Source organism: Bombina bombina, chromosome 3, assembly GCF_027579735.1.
Source record: "Bombina bombina isolate aBomBom1 chromosome 3, aBomBom1.pri, whole genome shotgun sequence".
Lineage (NCBI taxonomy): Eukaryota > Metazoa > Chordata > Amphibia > Anura > Bombinatoridae > Bombina > Bombina bombina.
The window spans coordinates 1,241,928,508-1,241,951,431 of NC_069501.1; the positions used below are offsets into that span (position 1 = coordinate 1,241,928,508).

General features: G+C 39.0%; 1 protein-coding gene across 2 annotated transcripts in view; it reads left to right on the plus strand.

Annotated features, from left to right (window-relative positions):
• The window catches only part of PGM2L1 (phosphoglucomutase 2 like 1), a 292,082-nt gene that overhangs the window by 252,759 nt on the left and 16,399 nt on the right, over positions 1 to 22,924 (plus strand). For both annotated transcript variants that reach the window (XM_053708758.1, XM_053708759.1), the window contains 2 exons: positions 5,592 to 5,781; positions 11,937 to 12,070. In XM_053708758.1, coding sequence (XP_053564733.1) covers positions 5,592 to 5,781; positions 11,937 to 12,070 — 324 coding nt within the window. The remainder of the gene's footprint in view (positions 1 to 5,591; positions 5,782 to 11,936; positions 12,071 to 22,924) is intronic.

Below are 22,924 nucleotides of genomic sequence, written 5' to 3' on the forward strand. Positions count from 1 at the left end.
CTCCCCTCTAGATGATGCTTGTCATTGCACACGTTTATTATTGCTCAAGAGTCCAGTAGAAGCGTACTTTACACCCCTCTAGATGATGCTTGGCATTGCACATGTTACTATTGCACCAGAGTCCAGTGGAAGCGTACTTTACACCCCTCCAGATGATGCTTGGCATTGCGCATGTTACTATTGCTCCAGAGTCCAGTGGAAGTGTACTTTACATCTCTCTAGATGATGTTTGGCATTGCACACATCACCATTGCTCCAGAGTCCAGTGGAAGTGTAATTTACACCCCTCTAGATGATGCTTGGCATTGCACATGTTACTATTGCTCCAGAGTCCAGGGGAAGCGTACTTTTCACCCCTCTAGATGATGCTTGGCATTGCACACGTTCCCCTTGCTCCAGAGTCCAGTGGAAGTGTACTTTACACCCCTCCAGATGATGCTTGGCATTGCACACGTTCCCCTTGCTCCAGAGTCCAGTGGAAGCGTACTTTACACCCCTCTAGATGATGCTTGGCATTGCACACATTACTATTGCTCCAGAGTCCAGTTGAAGCGTACTTTACACCCCTCTAGAGGATGCTTGGCATTGCACACGTTACTATTGCTCCAGAGTCTAGTGGAAGCGTACTTTACACCCCTCCAGATGATGCTTGGCATTGCACACGTTCCCCTTGCTCCAGAGTCCAGTGGAAGTGTACTTTACACCCCTCTAGATGATGCTTGGCATTGCATACGTTACTATTGCTCCAGAGTTCAGTGGGAGCGTACTTTACTCCCCTCTAGATGATGCTTGACATTGCACATGTTACTATTGCTCCAGAGTTCAGTGGAAGAGTACTTTACACCCCTCTAGAATGCTTGGCATTGCACGTTACCATTGCTCCAGAGTCCAGTGGAAGCTTACTGTACACCCCTCTAGATGATGCTTGGCATTGCTCATGTTACTATTGCACCAGAGTCCAGTGTAAGCGTACTTTACACCCCTCTAGATGATGCTTGGCATTCCACACGTTACTATTGCTCCAGAGTCCAGTGTGTAAGCGTACTTTACACCCCTCTAGATGATGCTTGGCATTGCACACGTTACTATTGCTCCAGAGTCCAGTGGAAGCGTACTTTACACCACTCTAGATGATGCTTGGCATTGCACACGTTACTATTGCTCCAGAGTCCAGTGGAAGCGTACTTTACACCTCTCTAGATGATGCTTGGCATTGCTCATGTTACTATTGCTCCAGAGTCCAGTGGAAGCTTACTGTACACCCCTCTAGATGATGCTTGGCATTGCTCATGTTACTATTGCTCCAGAGTCCAGTGGAAGCTTACTGTACACCCCTCTAGATGATGCTTGGCATTGCTCATGTTACTATTGCACCAGAGTCCAGTGTAAGCGTACTTTACACCCCTCTAGATGATGCTTGGCATTCCACACGTTACTATTGCTCCAGAGTCCAGTGTGTAAGCGTACTTTACACCCCTCTAGATGATGCTTGGCATTGTACACGTTACTATTGCTCCAGAGTCCAGTGGAAGCTTACTGTACACCCCTCTAGATGATGCTTGGCATTGCACACGTTACTATTGCTCCAGAGTCCAGTGGAATCGTACTTTACACCCCTCTAGATGATGCTTGGCATTCCACATGTTACTATTGCACCAGAGTCCAGTGGAAGCGTACTTTACACCCCTCTAGATGATGCTTGGCATTGCACATGTTACTATTGCACCAGAGTCCAGTGGAAGTGTACTTTACACCCCTCTAGATGATGCTTGGCATTGCACATGTTACTATTGCTCAAGAGTTCAGTGGACGTTTACTTTACACCCCTCTAGATGATGCTTGGCATTGGACACGTTACCATTGCTCCAGAGTCCAGTGGAAGCTTACTGTACACTCCTGTAGATGATGCTTGGCATTGCACATGTTACTATTGCTCCAGAGTCCAGTGGAAGCGTACTTTACACACCTCTAGATGATGCTTGGCATTGGACACGTTACCATTGCTCCAGAGTCCAGTGGAAGCGTACTTTACACCCCTCTAGATGATGATTGGCATTGCACATGTTACTATTGCTCCAGAGTCCAGTGGAAGTGTACTTTACACCCCTCTAGATGATGATTGGCATTGCACATGTTACTATTGCTCCAGAGTCCAGTGGAAGTGTACTTTACACCCCTCCAGATGATGCTTGGCATTGCACATATTACTATTGATCCAGAGTTCAGTGGAAGCGTACTTTACACCCCTCTAGATGATGCTTGGCATTGCACATGTTACTATTGATCCAGAGTCCAGTGGAAGCGTACTTTACACCCCTCTAGATAATGCTTGGCATTGCACACGTTACTATTGATCCAGAGTCCAGTGGAAGCGTACTTTACTACCCTCTAGATCAGTGGTTCTCAACCAAAGTGACCTCAAGGCCCGGTAAATTTTAGCTGGACATGTCCAGGGCCCGGTAGATAGATTATATATATATATATATATATATATATATAGTAAGCAGCAGGGATTTGCCCTATCAGTAACTAAGCAGTTCAGTGTGGGTTTAGAGGGGGCCCTGGAGTGTGGGGGGTCCTGCCGAGGGTCTGTCGCTGTGAGGGCCATGGAGTGTGAGGTCTGGCCCTGGATGTTGGGGGCCCTTTCTTTGGCCCTTAATGTTGGGGGTCCTGGCTCTGGAGGTTGATGGGCCTGTTGGGATTAGGGCAGGGAGGCTACCATGTTAATTTGCATAAATTTGAATACATTTGGGTCAGTGTGAGACAGTTTTCCTGGGGCCTTGATTGGTCTCAGTCTGCCCCTGGTGTGCAGTGGTGTAAGAGTGTGCAGTGGGGGCATGACAGGTCAGGGCCCACCAGCAGGGCTATCACGGCCCGGTACTGGGCCACGGCCCGGCTGTTGAGAAACCAGGCTCTAGATGATGCTTGACATTGCACACGTTACTATTGATCCAGAGTCTAGTGGAAGCTTACTGTACACCCCTCTAGATGATGCTTGGCGTTGCACGTTACTATTGATCCAGAGTCCAGTGGAAGCATACTTTACTCCCCTCTAGATGTTGTTTGGCATTGCACATGTTACTATTGATCCAGAGTCCAGTGGAAGCGTACTTTACTCCCCTCTAGATGATGCTTGGCATTGCACATGTTACTATTGATCCAGAGTCCAGTGGAAGCGTACTTTACACCCCTCTAGATGATGCTTGGCATTTCACATGTTGATGTGAGGCTTGTGTACAGCTGCGTCGCCATAGAAACGCGCAGTTCTTGTGCTGATGTTGCTTCCAGAGGCAGTCTGGAACTCTGTAGTCAGTGGTGCAATAAATGATTGGCGTTTTTTATGTGCTATCTGCGGTCCTGCCCTGTGACTTTGCATTGCTACCACTTTGTGCCTGGGCTGTTGTTGCTCCTAGATGTTTCCACTTCACAATAAGAGCACTTACAGCTGACTGGGGCAGATCTAATACGGCAGAAATTTCACAAACAGAATTTTGGCAAAGGTGGCATCCTATGACAGTGCCATGTTTAAAGTAACTATGCCGTTAAGTACGACTCATTTTACTGTCAACGTTTATCTTTTGAGATTTCATGGCTGTGCACTGGATTTTATGTACCTGTTGCAATGGGTGTGTCTGAAACACCTGAACTCAGTAATTAGTAGTGGTGTCCACATACTTTTGGCCACATAGTGTACATGCTAAGGAGTATTAGCTTACATGTTATGTGTCTCACACTTACTCTTGACCACAACCCTGCGTTTTTAGGCTGTTCTGTTGTTCTTCAAATTAAGCCTAATCCTTATGTTACGTTGCAAGTCATGAGTGACTGTTATTTGTAGTCTGAAATTAAATCCTGATAAAGCTCTAAACACATTGATTTAATCCATTTGTACTGTTTTCTGCTTAACGGGATGGAAAGGAAGTGCTGTGTAAAAACATAAACAACCATGTGTAACCTGCATTATTCGTGATTTCAGTTCTGAAAGTCAAACAATATACATTGTATGCAGACAAGCTCACCGTTTTACCAGAAGAAAACACCAGACTGGTTGTGTATAAAAGAAAAAACAACAACAATGTTGCTGTAACAATACATGGATGCGTCAGAATGTTACAATTTCATGGCTGTCCACAGAAATGAGCAGTACTGTGACTATGGCAGGGTCCCTAGTGTTACAATTATATCATCAAACTAAGCAGAACATATAATTTTCCACTATAATGGACCTTTAAAAATTGGCACAAGACTTTAGTCAAACATTATGGTTTGATAAACATTAGTGACACCATGTGGCCAATTCCTAAACTGTAGTTAGGTTTTGTAACTTGCAATTATGTTGTTTTCCTTTTAAAGGGATAGAAAGATCAAAATTGAAATCTTTTCAGAAGGTGCAGTGTTTGCTAGTGCATGGGGCACTTTTACTAGAAGCATTTCTGCTAATGAAAGTACAGGTGGCCCTCGGTTTACAACGGTTCAATTTACACCGTTTCAGAATAACAACCTTTTTTTCCAGTCATGTGACTGCTATTGAAAAGCATTGAGAAGCAGTGCATTTATTAAAATAGCCAGTAGGTGGAGCTGTCCGCTTGTGTTGCAGCAAAGCCGAAATTAATCTGTTTAACTAGACCTGAGCTATCAAGCAGATTTCAAAGGAACGAGATCTTCCTGTCTATAAATCAGTCCAGATTGGAATGCATAGAAAGAACTGTTTGCAGAAAAATGCAAGTGAAATCTGTGTTGTTTAATTTTTTTATTAGGTTTATAATGCTGTTTAGCAAATGTTTTTGTTCATTTAACTTAGTTTAATTATATATTCTGTGTTGTGTGATTATTTTATTAGGTTTATAATGCTGTTTAGCATTTTAAGTCTTCATTTCAAAGCTTTAAAAATAATGTATTAGGTGTTACTTATGACAATTTTGAGAGGGGCCTGGAACCGAACTCCCTCACTTCCCATTGACTTAAATTATAAACTGGGTTTAAATTTACAACGGTTTCGATTTACAACCATTCCTTCTGGAACCTAACCCCGGTGTAAACTGAGGGCTACCTGTATATTGCAAAAAGAATTATATTTAAAATGTAAATGTACCCGTGCACGTTTCAATTTCGACTGTACAATTAGTTTACGGTTGTTTTAAGAGGAAGTGTTCTGTGGGATAGGAGCTCATTGGAAACCTTACAATTTCCTATTCGAGGACAGTGGTATGTCCCATAAGTACAAGAAGAAAATAAGCACAAGAGCAAACAAATAATAAATAAAAACTGGAATACATATTACAATGTCAAATTACTGTCATTTTATTTAACCCCTACAGTTTTAGCAGCCATAACATAGGTATAGTACAACACATTTTCTGTCTTTTTGTTATTATTCTCAAATTCAACAATTACTGTATTTTTTTATTTTCTAATTATCCACTTTGGCTCATAAAGAAATGGATGAATATAGAGGCTAATGGGAGTGATTTAAAGGGTCAGACAGAAGTTATATATCCTGCGATTTCATGGCACTTGTTGTGGGAGTAAAATTGGGAAGCAAAGAAATTCTCTTTTCTTGTTTGGAAGTAATATTGTTGTTGTTTTGGCAGATACGGTTATCACATTTCAAAGACTTCCTATTTCCTGTGCTACGAGCCGGCTACCATCAAGAGAATATTTGAACGTCTCCGGAATTATGAAGCACCCAAAAGATATCCAGAGTTTTGTGGGCCCTATGGTATCCTTCATGTTCGTGATGCAACTATGGGCTATGACAGCAGCCAGCAGAACAAGAAATCTGTATGTATAGCCTGTGTTCTCCGATCACACAGAAGACTAAAGCAAAATATATAGAAAGTGGGAAAATGTAAAGGGTAATTAAATTCATTAAGCAAGCTGTATCTTGTCTATTAAATAGCACTATTTAAAGGGACACACAACCCAAGGGTAATTAAATTAAGCAAGCTGTATCTTGTCTATGAAATAGCACTATTTAAAGGGACACACAACCCAAGGGTAATTAAATTAATTAAACAAACTATCATTTCTATGAAATAGCACTATTTAAAGGAACACACAACCCAAGGGTAATTAAATTCATTAAACAAACTGTATCATTTCTATGAAATAGCACTATTTAAAGGAACACACAACCCAAGGGTAATTCAATTAAGCAAGCTGTATCATGTCTATGAAATAGCACTATTTAAAGGGACACACAACCCACATTTTTTCTTTCATGATTCAGATAAAGCAGCAATTTTAAGAAACTTTTTAGTTTACTCGTATTCTCAATTTTCTTCGTTTTCTTGCTATCTTTATTTGAAAAAGCAGGAATGTAAGCTTAGGAGCTGGCCCATTTTTGGTTCAGAATCTGGGTAGCGCTTGCTGATTGGTGGCTACATTTACTTATAGGGTTTTGTGTCCCTTTAAGTATATTAAAATATTTTTACATGAAACGTTTTAAGTTAGAGCTTACTTTGATATAAATAAGTCCAAAGGATAGGAGTTCATTGATTAAGTAAAACTCCCACATCTCTACTGGTGGATCTGCCCGCACCATAATAAAAAAATGGCAACAAAACTATGAAAACCTTTTTTTTTTTAGTATTATTTTAAAATGCCCAGCAGAGAAAGAAAATGCATCAGTGTTCTACAGGGAGTGCAGAATTATTAGGCAAATGAGTATTTTGACCACATCATCCTCTTTATACATGTTGTCTTACTCCAAGCTGTATAGGCTCGAAAGCCTACTACCAATTAAGCATATTAGGTGATGTGCATCTCTGTAATGAGAAGGGGTGTGGTCTAATGACATCAACACCCTATATCAGGTGTGCATAATTATTATGCAACTTCCTTTCCTTTGGCAAAATGGGTCAAAACAAGGACTTGACAGGCTCAGAAAAGTAAAAAATAGTGAGACATCTTGCAGAGGGATGCAGCACTCTTAAAATTGCAAAGCTTCTGAAGCGTGATCATCGAACAATCAAGCGTTTCATTCAAAATAGTCAACAGGGTCGCAAGAAGCGTGTGGAAAAACCAAGGCGCAAAATAACTGCCCATGAACTGAGAAAAGTCAAGCGTGCAGCTGCCAAGATGCCACTTGCCACCAGTTTGGCCATATTTCAGAGCTGCAACATCACTGGAGTGCCCAAAAGCACAAGGTGTGCAATACTCAGAGACATGGCCAAGGTAAGAAAGGCTGAAAGCGACCACCACTGAACAAGACACACAAGCTGAAACGTCAAGACTGGGCCAAGAAATATCTCAAGACTGATTTTTCTAAGGTTTTATGGACTGATGAAATGAGAGTGAGTCTTGATGGGCCAGATGGATGGGCCCGTGGCTGGATTGGTAAAGGGCAGAGAGCTCCAGTCCGACTCAGACGCCAGCGAGGTGGAGTACTGGTTTGGGCTGGTATCATCAAAGATGAGCTTGTGGGGCCTTTTCGGGTTGAGGATGGAGTCAAGCTCAACTCCCAGTCCTACTGCCAGTTTCTGGAAGACACCTTCTTCAAGCAGTGGTACAGGAAGAAGTCTGCATCCTTCAAGAAAAACATGATTTTCATGCAGGACAATGCTCCATCACACGCGTCCAAGTACTCCACAGCGTGGCTGGCAAGAAAGGGTATAAAAGAAGAAAATCTAACGACATGGCCTCCTTGTTCACCTGATCTGAACCCCATTGAGAACCTGTGGTCCATCATCAAATGTGAGATTTACAAGGAGGGAAAACAGTACACCTCTCTGAACAGTGTCTGGGAGGCTGTGGTTGCTGCTGCACGCAATGTTGATGGTGAACAGATCAAAACACTGACAGAATCCATGGATGGCAGGCTTTTGAGTGTCCTTGCAAAGAAAGGTGGCAATATTGGTCACTGATTTGTTTTTGTTTTGTTTTTGAATGTCAGAAATGTATATTTGTGAATGTTGAGATGTTATATTGGTTTCACTGGTAAAAATAAATAATTGAAATGGGTATATATTTGTTTTTTGTTAAGTTGCCTAATAATTATGCACAGTAATAGTCACCTGCACACACAGATATCCCCCTAAAATAGCTATAACTAAAAACAAACTAAAAACTACTTCCAAAACTATTCAGCTTTGATATTAATGAGTTTTTTGGGTTCATTGAGAACATGGTTGTTGTTCAATAATAAAATTAATCCTCAAAAATACAACTTGCCTAATAATTCTGCACTCCCTGTAGTAAACAAACCGGGTATCACCTATAAACAAAAATTATAACAAATTAGTAAAGAACTGAAAAAAGAGTACAAATGTAGCACTCATAACTTTTGATGGAACAATAATAGAATTGGAGCAAAGAATGAAAAACTTTAAAACTTAACTTTTACTAAGTTGGTTAAAATGAAGGGTACAAAAATAGTGCATTAAAGTTAGCATATGCCTACTAAGGCTGGGTAGGGTAAAATAATAAATTGGAACAAAATGATAGAGGAATCCCTAGGTAGCATAGGGTTAAAGGTAATGCCTGGTATCAAATGCTGGATATCAGATAACTAATACTTCTGATATTGTTAATAATCCCTCTAGAAATATCAGAGACCTACATCTGTGAGTTAACCCCTATTAGATGATCACTGATAGTAATATCCCCAGAGACTTATATTGGTTAATTTACCAGTGATAGAGCATGAATATAATCAGATAAAGGTTCGTGTTAGTGAGCCATAAAAAATATATTGACTTCTCAATATATGATGAAGAGATATCAGAGATCTATGTCTGTAGATTGGCAGTATTGGTGATTTTTTTCTCTAGATATCTAGGAGACCTATACCTGTTAATTTACCATTGTTGGTATTGTAACTCTGGAAATGTTAAAGATCTGTACCTGTAAGTGTACCAATGATGGAACATGGATGTAGGAGGTAAAGGCTCGTGTTTAAAGAGCCATATAGATAAAAAATGCCACCCAATATGTACCACAAACCTGTACATATTGGTTTTCCAGAGTTAGTGGTTGCCTCTGTGGAAATACCAGAGACCTATACCTTTTAATTTACCGAATGATACCTTTCAGTTTACCAAATAAAACATATATGAGAATAATTTTTCTCTCTAAAAATACCAGAGACCTATACCTATTAATTTACCCAATGATACCTTTTAGTTTACCAAATGATAGAGCATATACATATGTACACGAGTAGTTGGTTATCTGGGAGTACCAGAGATATTTGGTTTACCAAATGTTTTTTTTTGTTTACCAAATAATAGAGCATATATATATGTTAATAGTTATTTCTCTGGAAATACCACTGTTAGTATTTTGTCTCTGTAATATATGAGAGATCTGTACCTATGAGTTTATCAAAATTGGAATATGGATATAGGAGGTAAGGGTTCGTGTTAAAGAGCCATGTAAGTTAAATTAACCACCCACTATATGATATATATTGGGGACCTATAACTGTTAGTTTACCAGTGTTTAGTAGTTGTCTCTCTGGGAATATCAGAGACCTATACCTTGAAATTTACCGAATGATACCTTACAATTTGCCCAATGATAGAGCATACATGGAAATAATTTTCTCTCTGGAAATACCAGAGACCTATTCCTTTTAGTTTACCGAATGACACCTTTTAGTTTACCAAATGATAGAGCATATAGATATAAATATGAGTAGTTATCCTTTGATACAGCCACTACAGCGAAAAGCATCAGTGGCGTCCCCCTTCCCTCTCCCCCTGTTTTAACCGCTATGTCTACTTATATATTTTAGGTATTTAACTGGTATTAAAAGGTATATAATTATAATTTGCTCTGAAGGTTTCCCTCATCACATTTTGGAACACTAAGGGCTCCCTAACATGAGCCTTGATTTTTCCTAAAAGGTAGCACTCAGTAAACTGATAGGTATAGGTCTCTGGTATTTCCAGAGAGATAACTACTCATATTTATATCTATATGCTCTATCATTTGGTAAACTAAAATGTATAGGTCTCTGGTATTTCCAGAGAGAAAATTATTTTCATGTATTCTCTATCATTGGGCAAACTGTAAGGTATCATTTGGTAAATTTCAAGGTATATGTCTCTGATATTCCCAGAGAGACAACTACTAAACACTGGTAAACTAACAGGTATAGGTCCCCAATATATATCATATAGTGGGTGGTTAATTTAACTTACATGGCTCTTTAACACGAACCCTTACCTCCTATATCCATATTCCAATTTTGATAAACTCATAGGTACAGATCTCTAATATATTCCAGAGACAAAATACTAACAGTGGTATTTCCAGAGAAATAACTAATAACATATATATATGTGCTCTATTATTTGGTAAACTAAAAGAAAACATTTGGTAAACCAAATATCTCTGGTACTCCCAAAGAACCAACTACTCGTGTACATATGTATATGCTCTGTCATTTGGTAAACTAAAAGGTATCATTGGGTAAATTAATAGGTATAGGTCTCTGGTATTTTTAGAGAGAAAAACTATTTTCATATATGTTTTATCATTTGGTAAACTGAAATGTATCATTCGGTAAATTAAAAGGTATAGGTCTCTGGTATTTCCACTAATACTGGAAAACCAATATGTACAGGTTTGTTGTACATATTGGGTGGCATTTTTGATCTATATGGCTCTTTAAACACGAGCCTTTACCTCCTACATTCATGTTCCATCATTGGTACACTTACAGGTACAGATCTTTAACATTTCCAGAGTTACAATACCAACAATGGTAAATTAACAGGTATAGGTCTTGATAGTGTCATGAGAAAAATTACTTCCAGTACTCAGATTACTAAGTATTATTACCATAACTTACAGGTATAGGTCTCCTAGATATCTAGAGAAAAAAATCACCAATACTGCCAATCTACAGGCATAGATCTCTGATATCTCTTGATCATATATTGAGAAGTCAATATATTTTTATGGCTCCCTAACACGAACCTATTCATGCTCTATCACTGGTAAATTAACCAATATAAGTCTCTGGGGATATTACTATCAGTGATCATCTAATAGGGGTTAACTCACAGATGTAGGTCTCTGATATTTCTAGAGGGATTAGTAACAATATCAGAAGTATTAGTTATCTGATATCCAGCATTTGATACCAGGCATTAGACATTATGCTACAGTACAGACATTAGAGGTGAGGCCATAGGCTGATCTGTCCTGCAAGAGACATGAAACCCAACATCCTTTCATGATTCAGATAGAACATACATTTTATACAACTGTTCAATTGGCTTCTATTATCAAAGTTTCTTCGTTTTCTTGTTATCCTTTGTTGAAAAGCCAGAAGGTAAGCTCAGGAGTGTGCAGCACAATATGGCAGCAGTTTTGCAACAATGTTATACAGTAGCAAGAGCACTAGATGGCAGCACTATATCCTGACATGTTGTGCCCCATACATGTGCTCGCTACCTATCTAGATATCTCTTAATAATAGAAGTAAAATGCAAAATGTTTTAAAATTGTTTTCTTTATCTGAATCATGAAAGAAACATTTTGGGGTTTCATGTCCCTTTAAAGAATATAATCTGCTGTCTTTTTGAGAGCTGTAGGGTCCTAAAGGGAGACTGGTTAGTCATCTAACTATGACTATCTAGATATTTACTCCAATGTGACGCACTTTTTTTTTTTTTTTAAATGGTGCTTATTTGTGTTTTGTTCCTTGACTGCTACATTGGTTTGCAGGGCTTTGCTGTACAATGTGCTGCAGACCTCTCTGGCTGTTTACACAGCAGGAACATTAACCTCTAGTGATAGATTTGGTGTGAGCTAATTTGTACTTTGAATGTGAAATATTTAAAACCTGTGCCGGTAAATGATAGAAGCAGAATCTTTGGATAAGTGCTTCCCTTTATGCTTGTGCTGCATTGATCGAATGTAAATGAGCCTGTTTTTTTTCTTATTGTCAGACAATTGACAAATGTCTTACGTCTGTATTACAGTTACTTCCTTTGAGTAAGAGCAGTCAGATGATCACCTTCACATTTCAGAACGGGTGTGTGGCTACCCTGAGAACGAGCGGAACGGAACCCAAGATAAAATATTATGCCGAGATGTGCGGCTCTCCTGGACAAGGGTGAGTTCTGCAGGTTTCAGCTTATTCTGCATGGGCCGATAAAACGTATCTGATCAGCTGATAGTTCTGCCGTGTGATGCTGAGGGCTTTTTATATAATAACCTTTAATGAATATGATCACACTTATGTTATATCATCACTTCTAATCATTTAAAAAGGCAACATTCTTTCTGCAATACCACTGAGCTCAGTCCAATGGGAGAGCTTTTAATGCTGTGCTTCTGGATCTTGTTGATCTGAGAGTGCACTGTCCTGTTCAGGAATAACAGGAGGGTTTTATTTAAATAAACAAATGTATAATTAGTGTACACTGTGCACTTATGAAGGATATACGTATCAATCTGACCCAGATAGTACCTGAGATGTAGGTCTTGATACTTTATATTTTCTTTTTTACATCCGTCCATAATGTCTCAGGAAGATAAAGATTAGAGACTATACTGTATAGTGCAGTATTGTTATGAATTATATGTTGTTATATTACTTGAACGGTACTTATGATCGTCAGAGCTGACAACCCAGCTCCTGGTATCAACATCGTGTGTTAAAGGTGTTTCGTCTCATGTCAGTATTTAGACTTGCCAGGTTATTGTAATGGCATCTATTACATAAAATCACAAAATAAAAACATTTAAAACAATGGTGGATTCTCAGCCACATAAAGAGGGGACGGTGTTGAATAGGATACATAACAGACTGCTCAGAACCCCTAGGGATCACCAAGTGTTACATAGCGTGTCGCTATGAATGTCCATGATCTTGTGGCTATAAAAGAAGTTCTAAGAAGCTAGAATCCACATGCCTTGAATGTTTAGACTAGTTTGTATGCCCTCTTTTTTGTTTGTTTTCCTTCCTCAATTGATTTAAAAGATCAAGTGGGTACAACATAGCCTGTGTTACATTCTCTTCTCGTGTGGCCGTGGAACAATTCGTTTTCCAAGACCTAGGTTTTTTTTTTAGCTAGAAGTATCTTTTTCCTCAGATTTACTATCTCTTGTCTCAGAGTCTATTCCTTTAGCGAAGCATAAAGGTGCTTAAATTGGAGCTTTTGATATTGAGTCATTCCTTTCAGATAAAGAAGTTTTCTACCTTTCTGAAGGCCCATAAACCTATAACGGATAAGTCATGTGACAAGGATTTGGGCTAGCCTTGACTCAGTGTGAAGACATTAATTTCCTTTCAAGTTAGTTGAATTCTTTTTCCATTCTGTAAATTGTAGATATGACTTTATTAGTTAGTTCTGTGAAACTTCCAGTTTCTGAACTTTACAATTTCTCTTCCATCAAAATATTTATTTGCGCGTCGGAAGTAGCACACGTATTACAAGTTGAAAGTAAACACGTTCGCTCAAGTACAATTTAATTTAGCGCTTCAGGATAATGTGACTTCAGAGCTCTGGTTAACTGTTTACTTGAATAAAATACATCAAAAATACATTTAAAAGTACAGTTACACTCATAATAACACCATCTAATAAAAATGATTTTTAAAATAAATTGCATAAAAATTTATAAGGGCTCAAAGATATGAGGTCTTTTAGGAAAAAAAGCACTGCAATGGGCTTTAACATAGAGATACATACATATACATGTCTAAATATGTATATTGGCATCCCTGCATTTCTGTCAGATAATGCACCACTTTGCCCAGGAAATTGTTGCAATTACAAATGTTTAGGCATTCTCATGTTTATTTCTTTTGTTTGTATTGGTATGACACAAAACAGGGGAGAAAAAAGCCAAATCTGACACATTCTCAAAATTGTAAGAAATAATTGCATTCCAAGTCTGTGATGCTCCTGAAAATTGTAACTAAACTCACCTGTATCGATTAAAAGGTGCTGACAATCTATAAATCACACCAGCAATCAGTTAAAATGGTGAAAAATTGACTCAACCTTTCTGTTTTTTGTCTCTGTGTGCCACACCGAGCACGGAGAAGAGAAAGAGCAACAAAGAATTGTCTGAGGATTTGAGAACAAAAATTGTGGAAAGCATGGACAATCTCAAGGTTACAAGTCCATCTCTAGAGATCTTAATGTTCCTGTGTCCACCGTGTGCAACGCTGTCAAGAAGTTTACAGCCCATGGCACTGTAGCTAATCTCCCTAGACGTGGAGAAAAGAGAAACATTTATCAAAGTTTGCAACCAAGGATTGTTCGAATGGTGGATAAAGAACCTCGATCAACTTCCAGACAAATTCACGCTGACCTTCAGGCACAGGGTACAAATGTGTCAGCTTGCATGATACGTCGCTATCTGAATGAAAAGGGACGCTATGGTAGGAGACCCAGGAGGACCACACTGCTGACACAGAAACATAAAAAAGCCAGATTGCAGTTTGTCAAAACTTACCTGAGGAAGCCAAAATCATTTTGGGCAGACAAAACAAAATTACAGCTTTTTGGTATAGCCCATCATTCTACTGTTTTCAGAAAAATAATTTAGGCTTTTTAAGAAAATAATTACAGTCCCTACAGTCAAACATGGTGGAGGTTAACTGATGTTTTGTGGTTGCTTTGCTGCTTTAGGCACTGTATGTCTTGACTGTGTGCATGGCATTATGAAATATGAAGACTACCAAAGAATTCTGTGGTGTTATGTAGGGTCCAGTGTCAGAAAGTTGGGTCTACATCATAGGTCATGGGTTTTACAGCAGGACAATTACCCAAAGCACACATCAAAAAAGCACCCAGAAATAGTTTAAGACAAGCGGTGGAGAGTACTGAACTGGCCAGCAATGAGTTCAGATCTCAATCCCATAGAGCACCTGTGAAAAGATCTTAAAACAGCAGTTTGGAAAAGGAACCCTTCCAATCTGAAAGACCTGGAGCAGTTGGCGAAAAAAGAGTGGTCCAAAATTCCAGTAGAGAGGTGTAAGAAACTAATTGATGGTTACAGGAGGCAATTGATTTCAGTTATTTTTGTTCCAAGGGGTGTGCTACAAAATATTAAATTGAGGGTGCCAATGAATTTGCCCAGTCCATTTCTTTCATGTAATTAGCAAGAGTCCATGAGCTAGTGACGTATGGGATATACATTCCTACCAGGAGGGGCAAAGTTTCCCAAACCTCAAAATGCCTACAAATACTCCCCTCACCACACCCACAAATCAGTTTTACAAACTTTGCCTCCCGTGGAGGTGGTGAAGTAAGTTTGTGCTAGATTCTACGTTGATATGCGCTTCGCAGCAGGCTGGAGCCCGGTTTTCCTCTCAGTGTGCAGTGAATGTCAGAGGGATGTGAGGAGAGTATTGCCTATTTGAATTCAATGGTCTCCTTCTACGGGATCTATTTCATAGGTTCTCTGTTATCGGTCGTAGAGATTCATCTCTTACCTCCCTTTTCAGATCGACGATATACTCTTATATACCATTACCTCTACTGATTCTCGTTTCAGTACTGGTTTGGCTTTCTACTACATGTAGATGAGTGTCCTGGGGTAAGTAAGTCTTATTTTTTGTGACACTCTAAGCTATGGTTGGGCACTTTTATGTAAAAGCTCTAAATATATGTGTTTAAACATTTATTTGCCTTGATTCAGGATGATCAATATTCCTTATTTCAGACAGTCAGTTTCATTATTTGGGATAATGCATATGAATTTTCAATTTTTTCTTACCTTTAAATTGACTTTTTTCTCTGTGGGCTGTTAGGCTCGCGGGGGCTGAAAATGCTTCATTTTATTGCGTCATTCTTGACGCAGACTTTTTTGGCGCAAAAAAATTTTCTTTGTCATTTCCGGCGTCATTCTTGTCGCCGGAAGTTGTTCGTGATTGCGTCATTTTTTGACGTTTTGCGCCAAAAATGTCAGCGTCACCGGATGTGGCGTCATTCTTGGCGCCAAAAGCATTTAGGCGCCAATAATGTGGGCTAAAAAATGTGGGCGTCATTTTTGTCTCCACCTTTTTTTCACATTATTTAAGTCTCATTTTTCTTTTGCTTCTGGTTACTAGAGGCTTGTTCATTGGCATTTTTCCCCATTCCTGAAACTGTCATTTAAGGAATTTGATAGATTTTGCTTTATATGTTGTTTTTTCTCTTACATATTACAAGATGTCTCAGATTGACCCTGGATCAGAAGCTACTTCTGGAAAAACGCTGCCTGATGCTGGTTCTACCAAAGTTAAGTGCATTTGTTGTAAACTTGTAGTAACTGTTCCTCCGGCTGTAGTTTGTGATGAGTGTCATGATAAACTTGCTAATGCAGATAAAATTTCCATTAGTAATATTCCATTACCTGTTGCTGTTTCATCAACATCTAATACTCAGGATGTTCCTGTTAATATAAGAGATTTTGTTTCTAAATCTATTAGGAAGGCTATGTCTGTTACTCCTCCTTCCAGTAAGCGTAAAAGGTCTTTTAAAACTTCTCATTTCTCAGATGAATTTTTAAATGAACATCATCATTCTGATTTGTCTGTTTCTGATGAGGATTTTTCTGGTTCAGAGGATTCTGTCTCAGATATTGACACTGATAAATCTTCATATTTATTTAAAATGGAATTTATTCGTTCTTTACTTAAAGAAGTTTTAATCACATTAGAAATGGAGGAATCTAGTCCTCTTGATATTAAATCTACTAAGCGTTTAAATTCGGTTTTTAAACCTCCTATAGTTATTCCGGAAGTTTTTCCTGTCCCTGATGCTATTTCTGAAGTAATTTCTAGGGAATGGAATAATCTGGGTAATTCTTTTACTCCTTCTAAAAGGTTTAAGAAATTGTATCCTGTGCCATCTGACAGATTAGAGTTTTGGGACAAAATTCCTAAAGTTGATGGGGCTATCTCTACTCTTGCTAAGCATACTACTATTCCTACGGCAGATAGTACATCCTTTAAGGATCCTTTAGATAGGAAGATTGAATCCTTTCTAAGAAAAGCTTATTTATGTTCAGGTAATCTTCTTAGGCCTGCTATTTCTTTGGCTGATGTTGCTGCAGCTTCCACTTTTTGGTTGGAGGTTTTGGCACAACAAGTGTCAGATCATAATACTCATAGCATTGTTAAGCTTCTTCAACATGCTAATAATTTTATTTATGATGCCATCTTTGATATCATTAGAGTTGATGTCAGGTATATGTCTTTAGCTATTTTAGCTAGAAGAGCTTTATGGCTTAAAACTTGGAATGCTGATATGTCTTCTAAGTCAACTTTGCTTTCCCTTTCTTTCCAAGGTAATAAATTGTTTGGTTCCCAGTTGGATTCTATTATTTCAACTGTTACTGGGGGGAAAGGAACTTTTTTACCTCAGGATAAAAAATCTAAAGGTAAATATAGGGCTGCTAATCGTTTTCGTTCCTTTCGTCAGAATAAGGAACAGAAGCCTGATCCTTCCCCTAAAGGAACGGTTTCTGTTTGGAAACCGTCTCCAGTCTGGAATAAATCCAAGCCTTTTAGAAAGCCAAAGCCAGCTCCCAAGTCCACATGAAGGTGCGGCCCTCATTCCAGCGCAGCTGGTAGGGGGCAGATTACGTTTTTTCAAAGAAATTTGGATCAATTCGATTCACAGTCTTTGGATTCAGAACATTGTTTCACAAGGGTACAGAATACAGGGAGTGCAGAATTATTAGGCAAATGAGTATTTTGACCACATCATCCTCTTTATGCATGTTGTCTTACTCCAAGCTGTATAGGCTCGAAAGCCTACTACCAATTAAGCATATTAGGTGATGTGCATCTCTGTAATGAGAAGGGGTGTGGTCTAATGACATCAACACCCTATATCAGGTGTGCATAATTATTAGGCAACTTCCTTTCCTTTGGCAAAATGGGTCAAAAGAAGGACTTGACAGGCTCAGAAAAGTCAAAAATAGTGAGATATCTTGCAGAGGGATGCAAAGCTTCTGAAGCGTGATCATCAAACAATCAAGCGTTTCATTCAAAATAGTCAACAGGGTCGCAAGAAGCGTGTGGAAAAACCAAGGCGCAAAATAACTGCCCATGAACTGAGAAAAGTCAAGCGTGCAGCTGCCAAGATGCCACTTGCCACCAGTTTGGCCATATTTCAGAGCTGCAACATCACTGGAGTGCCCAAAAGCACAAGGTGTGCAATACTCAGAGACATGGCCAAGGTAAGAAAGGCTGAAAGACGACCACCACTGAACAAGACACACAAGCTGAAACGTCAAGGCTGGGCCAAGAAATATCTCAAGACTGATTTTTCTAAGGTTTTATGGACTGATGAAATGAGAGTGAGTCTTGATGGGCCAGATGGATGGGCCCGTGGCTGGATTGGTAAAGGGCAGAGAGCTCCAGTCCGATTCAGACGCCAGCAAGGTGGAGGTGGAGTACTGGTTTGGGCTGGTATCATCAAAGATGAGCTTGTGGGGCCTTTTCAGGTTGAGGATGGAGTCAAGCTCAACTCCCAGTCCTACTGCCAGTTTCTGGAAGACACCTTCTTCAAGCAGTGGTACAGGAAGAAGTCTGCATCCTTCAAGAAAAACATGATTTTCATGCAGGACAATGCTCCATCACACGCGTCCAAGTACTCCACAGCGTGGCTGGCAAGAAAGGGTATAAAAGAAGAAAATCTAATGACATGGCCTCCTTGTTCACCTGATCTGAACCCCATTGAGAACCTGTGGTCCATCATCAAATGTGATATTTACAAGGAGGGAAAACAGTACACCTCTCTGAACAGTGTCTGGGAGGCTGTGGTTGCTGCTGCACGCAATGTTGATGGTGAACAGATCAAAACACTGACATAATCCATGGATGGCAGGCTTTTGAGTGTCCTTGCAAAGAAAGGTGGCTATATTGGTCACTGATTTGTTTTTGTTTTGTTTTTGAATGTCAGAAATGTATATTTGTGAATGTTGAGATGTTATATTGGTTTCACTGGTAAAAATAAATAATTGAAATGGGTATATATTTGTTTTTTGTTAAGTTGCCTAATAATTATGCACAGTAATAGTCACCTGCACACACAGATATCCCCCTAAAATAGCTAAAACTAAAAACAAACTAAAAACTACTTCCAAAAATATTCAGCTTTGATATTAATGAGTTTTTTGGGTTCATTGAGAACATGGTTGTTGTTCAATAATAAAATTAATCCTCAAAAATACAACTTGCCTAATAATTCTGCACTCCCTGTAGGTTTCAAGGTAAGGCCACCTGCAAGAAGATTTTTTCTTTCTCGCATTCCAATAAATCCAGTGAAGGCTCAGGCGTTTCTGAAATGTGTTTCAGATCTAGAGTTGGCTGGAGTAATTGTGCCAGTTCCAGTTCTGGAACAGGGTCTGGGGTTTTACTCAAATCTATTCATTGTACCAAAGAAGGAGAATTCCTTCAGACCAGTTCTGGATTTAAAAATATTGAATCGTTATGTAAGGATACCAACATTCAAAATGGTAACTATAAGGACTATTCTGCCTTTTGTTCAGCAAGGGCATTATATGTCCACAATAGATTTACAGGATGCATATCTGCATATTCCGATTCATCCAGATCACTTTCAGTTTCTTAGATTCTCTTTTCTAGACAAGCATTACCAATTTGTGGCTCTGCCGTTCGGCCTAGCAACGGCTCCAAGGATTTTTTCAAAGGTTCTCGGTGCCCTTCTATCTGTAATCAGAGAACAGGGTATTGTGGTATTTCCTTATTTGGACGATATCTTGGTACTTGCTCAGTCTTCACATTTAGCAGAATCTCATACAAATCGACTTGTGTCGTTTCTTCAAGAACATGGTTGGAACATCAATTTACCAAAGAGTTCATTGATTCCTCAGACAAGGGTAACCTTTTTAGGTTTCCAAATAGATTCAGTGTCCATGACTTTGTCGCTGATGGACAAGAGACGTCTGAAATTGATTTCAGCTTGTCGAAACCTTCAGTTTCAATCATTCCCTTCGGTAGCCTTATGCATGGAAATTCTAGGTCTTATGACTGCTGCATCGGACGCGATCCCCTTTGCTCGTTTTCACATGCGACCTCTTTAGCTCTGTATGCTGAACCAGTGGTGCAGGGATTATACAAAAATATCACAGTTAATATCTTTAAATCCGATTGTACGACACTCTCTGACGTGGTGGACAGATCACCATCGTTTAGTTCAAGGGGCTTCTTTTGTTCTTCCAACCTGGACTGTGATCTCAACAGATGCGAGTCTGACAGGTTGGGGAGCTGTATGGGGGTCTCTGACAGCGCAGGGGGTTTGGGAATCTAAGGAGGCGAGATTACCAATCAACATTTTGGAACTTGGATTTTCAGAGCTCTTCAGTCGTGGCCTCTTCTGAAGAGAGAATCGTTCATTTGTTTTCAGACGGACAATGTCACAACCGTGGCATATGTCAATCATCAAGGGGGGACTCACAGTCCTCTGGCTATGAAAGAAGTATCTCGGATACTTGTATGGGCGGAATCCAGCTCCTGTCTAATTTCTGCGGTTCACATCCCAGGTATAGACAATTGGGAAGCGGACTATCTCAGTCACCAGACGTTACATCCGGGCGAATGGTCTCTTCACCCAGAGGTATTTCTTCAGATTGTTCAAATCTGGGGTCTTCCAGAAATAGATCTGATGGCTTCTCATCTAAACAAGAAACTTCCCAGGTATCTGTCCAGATCCAGGGATCCTCCGGCGGAGGCAGTGGATGCATTGTCGCTTCCTTGGAAGTATCATCCTGCCTATATCTTTCCGCCTTTAGTTCTTCTTCCAAGAGTGATTTCCAAGATTCTAAAGGAGCGTTCGTTTGTTCTGCTGGTGGCTCCAGCATGGCCTCACAGGTTTTGGTATGCGGATCTTGTTCGGATGGCTTCTTGCCAACCTTGGACTCTTCCGTTAAGACCAGACCTTCTATCTCAAGGCCCATTTTTCCATCAGGATCTCAAATCATTAAATTTGAAGGTATGGAGATTGAACGCTTGATTCTCAGTCATAGAGGTTTCTCTGACTCCGTAATTAATACTATGTTACAGGCTCGTAAATCTGTGTCTAGGAAGATATATTATCGAGTCTGGAAGACTTACATTTCTTGGTGTTCTTCTCATCATTTTTCCTGGCATTCTTTTAGAATTCCTAGAATTTTAGTTTCTTCAGGATGGTCTGGATAAAGGTTTGTCTGCAAGTTCCTTGAAAGGACAAATTTCTGCTCTTTCTGTGCTGTTTCACAGAAAGATTGCTAATCTTCCTGATATTCATTGTTTTGTACAGGCTTTGGTTCGTATCAAACCTGTCATTAAGTCAATTTCTCCTCCTTGGAGTTTGAATTTGGTTCTGGGAGCTCTACAAGCTCCTCCTTTTGAACCTATGCATTCTCTGGATATTAAATTACTTTCTTGGAAAGTTTTGTTTCTTTTGGCCATCTCTTCTTCTAGAAGAGTTTCTGAGTTATCTGCTCTTTCTTGTGAATCTCCTTTTCTGATTTTTCATCAGGATAAGGCAGTGTTGCGAACTTCATTTAATTTTTTACCTAAGGTTGTGAATTCTAACAACATTAGTAGAGAAATTGTGGTTCCTTCATTGTGTCCTAATCCTAAGAATTCTAAGGAAAGATTGTTACATTCTTTGGATGTAGTAAGAGCTTTGAAATATTATGTTGAAGCTACTAAAGATTTCCGAAAGATTTCTAGTCTATTTGTTATCTTTTCTGGTTCTAGGAAAGGTCAGAAGGCCTCTGCCATTTCTTTGGCGTCTTGGTTAAAGTCTTTGATTCATCATGCTTATGTTGATTAGGGTAGAACTCCGCCTCAAAGGATTACAGCTCATTCTACTAGGTCAGTATCTACTTCCTGGGCGTTTAGGAATGAAGCTTCGGTTGATCAGATTTGCAAAGCAGCAACTTGGTCTTCTTTGCATACTTTTACTAAATTCTACCATTTTGATGTGTTTTCTTCTTCTGAAGCAGTTTTTGGTAGAAAAGTACTTCAGGCAGTTGTTTCAGTTTGATTCTTCTGCTTATAATTTCAGTTTTTTTCATTATAAGATTTAAACTTTGTTTTGGGGTGTGGATTATTTTCAGCAGAATTGGCTGTCTTTATTTTATCCCTCCCTCTCTAGTGACTCTTGCGTGGAAGTTCCACATCTTGGGTATTTATTATCCCATACGTCACTAGCTCATGGACTCTTGCTAATTACATGAAAGAAAACATAATTTATGTAAGAACTTACCTGATAAATTCATTTCTTTCATATTAGCAAGAGTCCATGAGACCCACCCTTTTTTGTGGTGATTATGATTTTTTTGTATAAAGCACAACTATTCCAATTCCTTATTTTTGATGCTTTCGCACTTTTTTCTTATCACCCCACTTCTTGGCTATTCGTTAAACTGATTTGTGGGTGTGGTGAGGGGTGTATTTGTAGGCATTTTGAGGTTTGGGAAACTTTGCCCCTCCTGGTAGGATTGTATATCCCATACGTCACTAGCTCTTGGACTCTTGCTAATATGAAAGAAATGAATTTATCAGGTAAGTTCTTACATAAATTATGTATATATATATATATATATATATATATATATATATATATCAAAATAACAAGAGTATTGCATTGAGCAATTATACTTTTTTTATTGGACTAACTATACATTTATAAGATGACAAGCTTTCGGAAGAGTTCCTTGTCATCTTATAAATGTATAGCTTGTCATCTTATAAATGTATAGTTAGTCCAATAAAAAAAGTATCATTGCTCAATGCAATACTCTTGTTATTTTGATATCTAAATCTCTGGACTAACGCGGCTACTCCAATCAACGTGACTATGGTGTGTGTGTGTATATATATATATATATATATATATATATATATATATATATATAATGTGCGTTTACCAAAAAAATATCAGATATATGTAGAAATATGTATTTATGAATAAATATAACATATTCTGCTATGTGAAGAACATTGGAA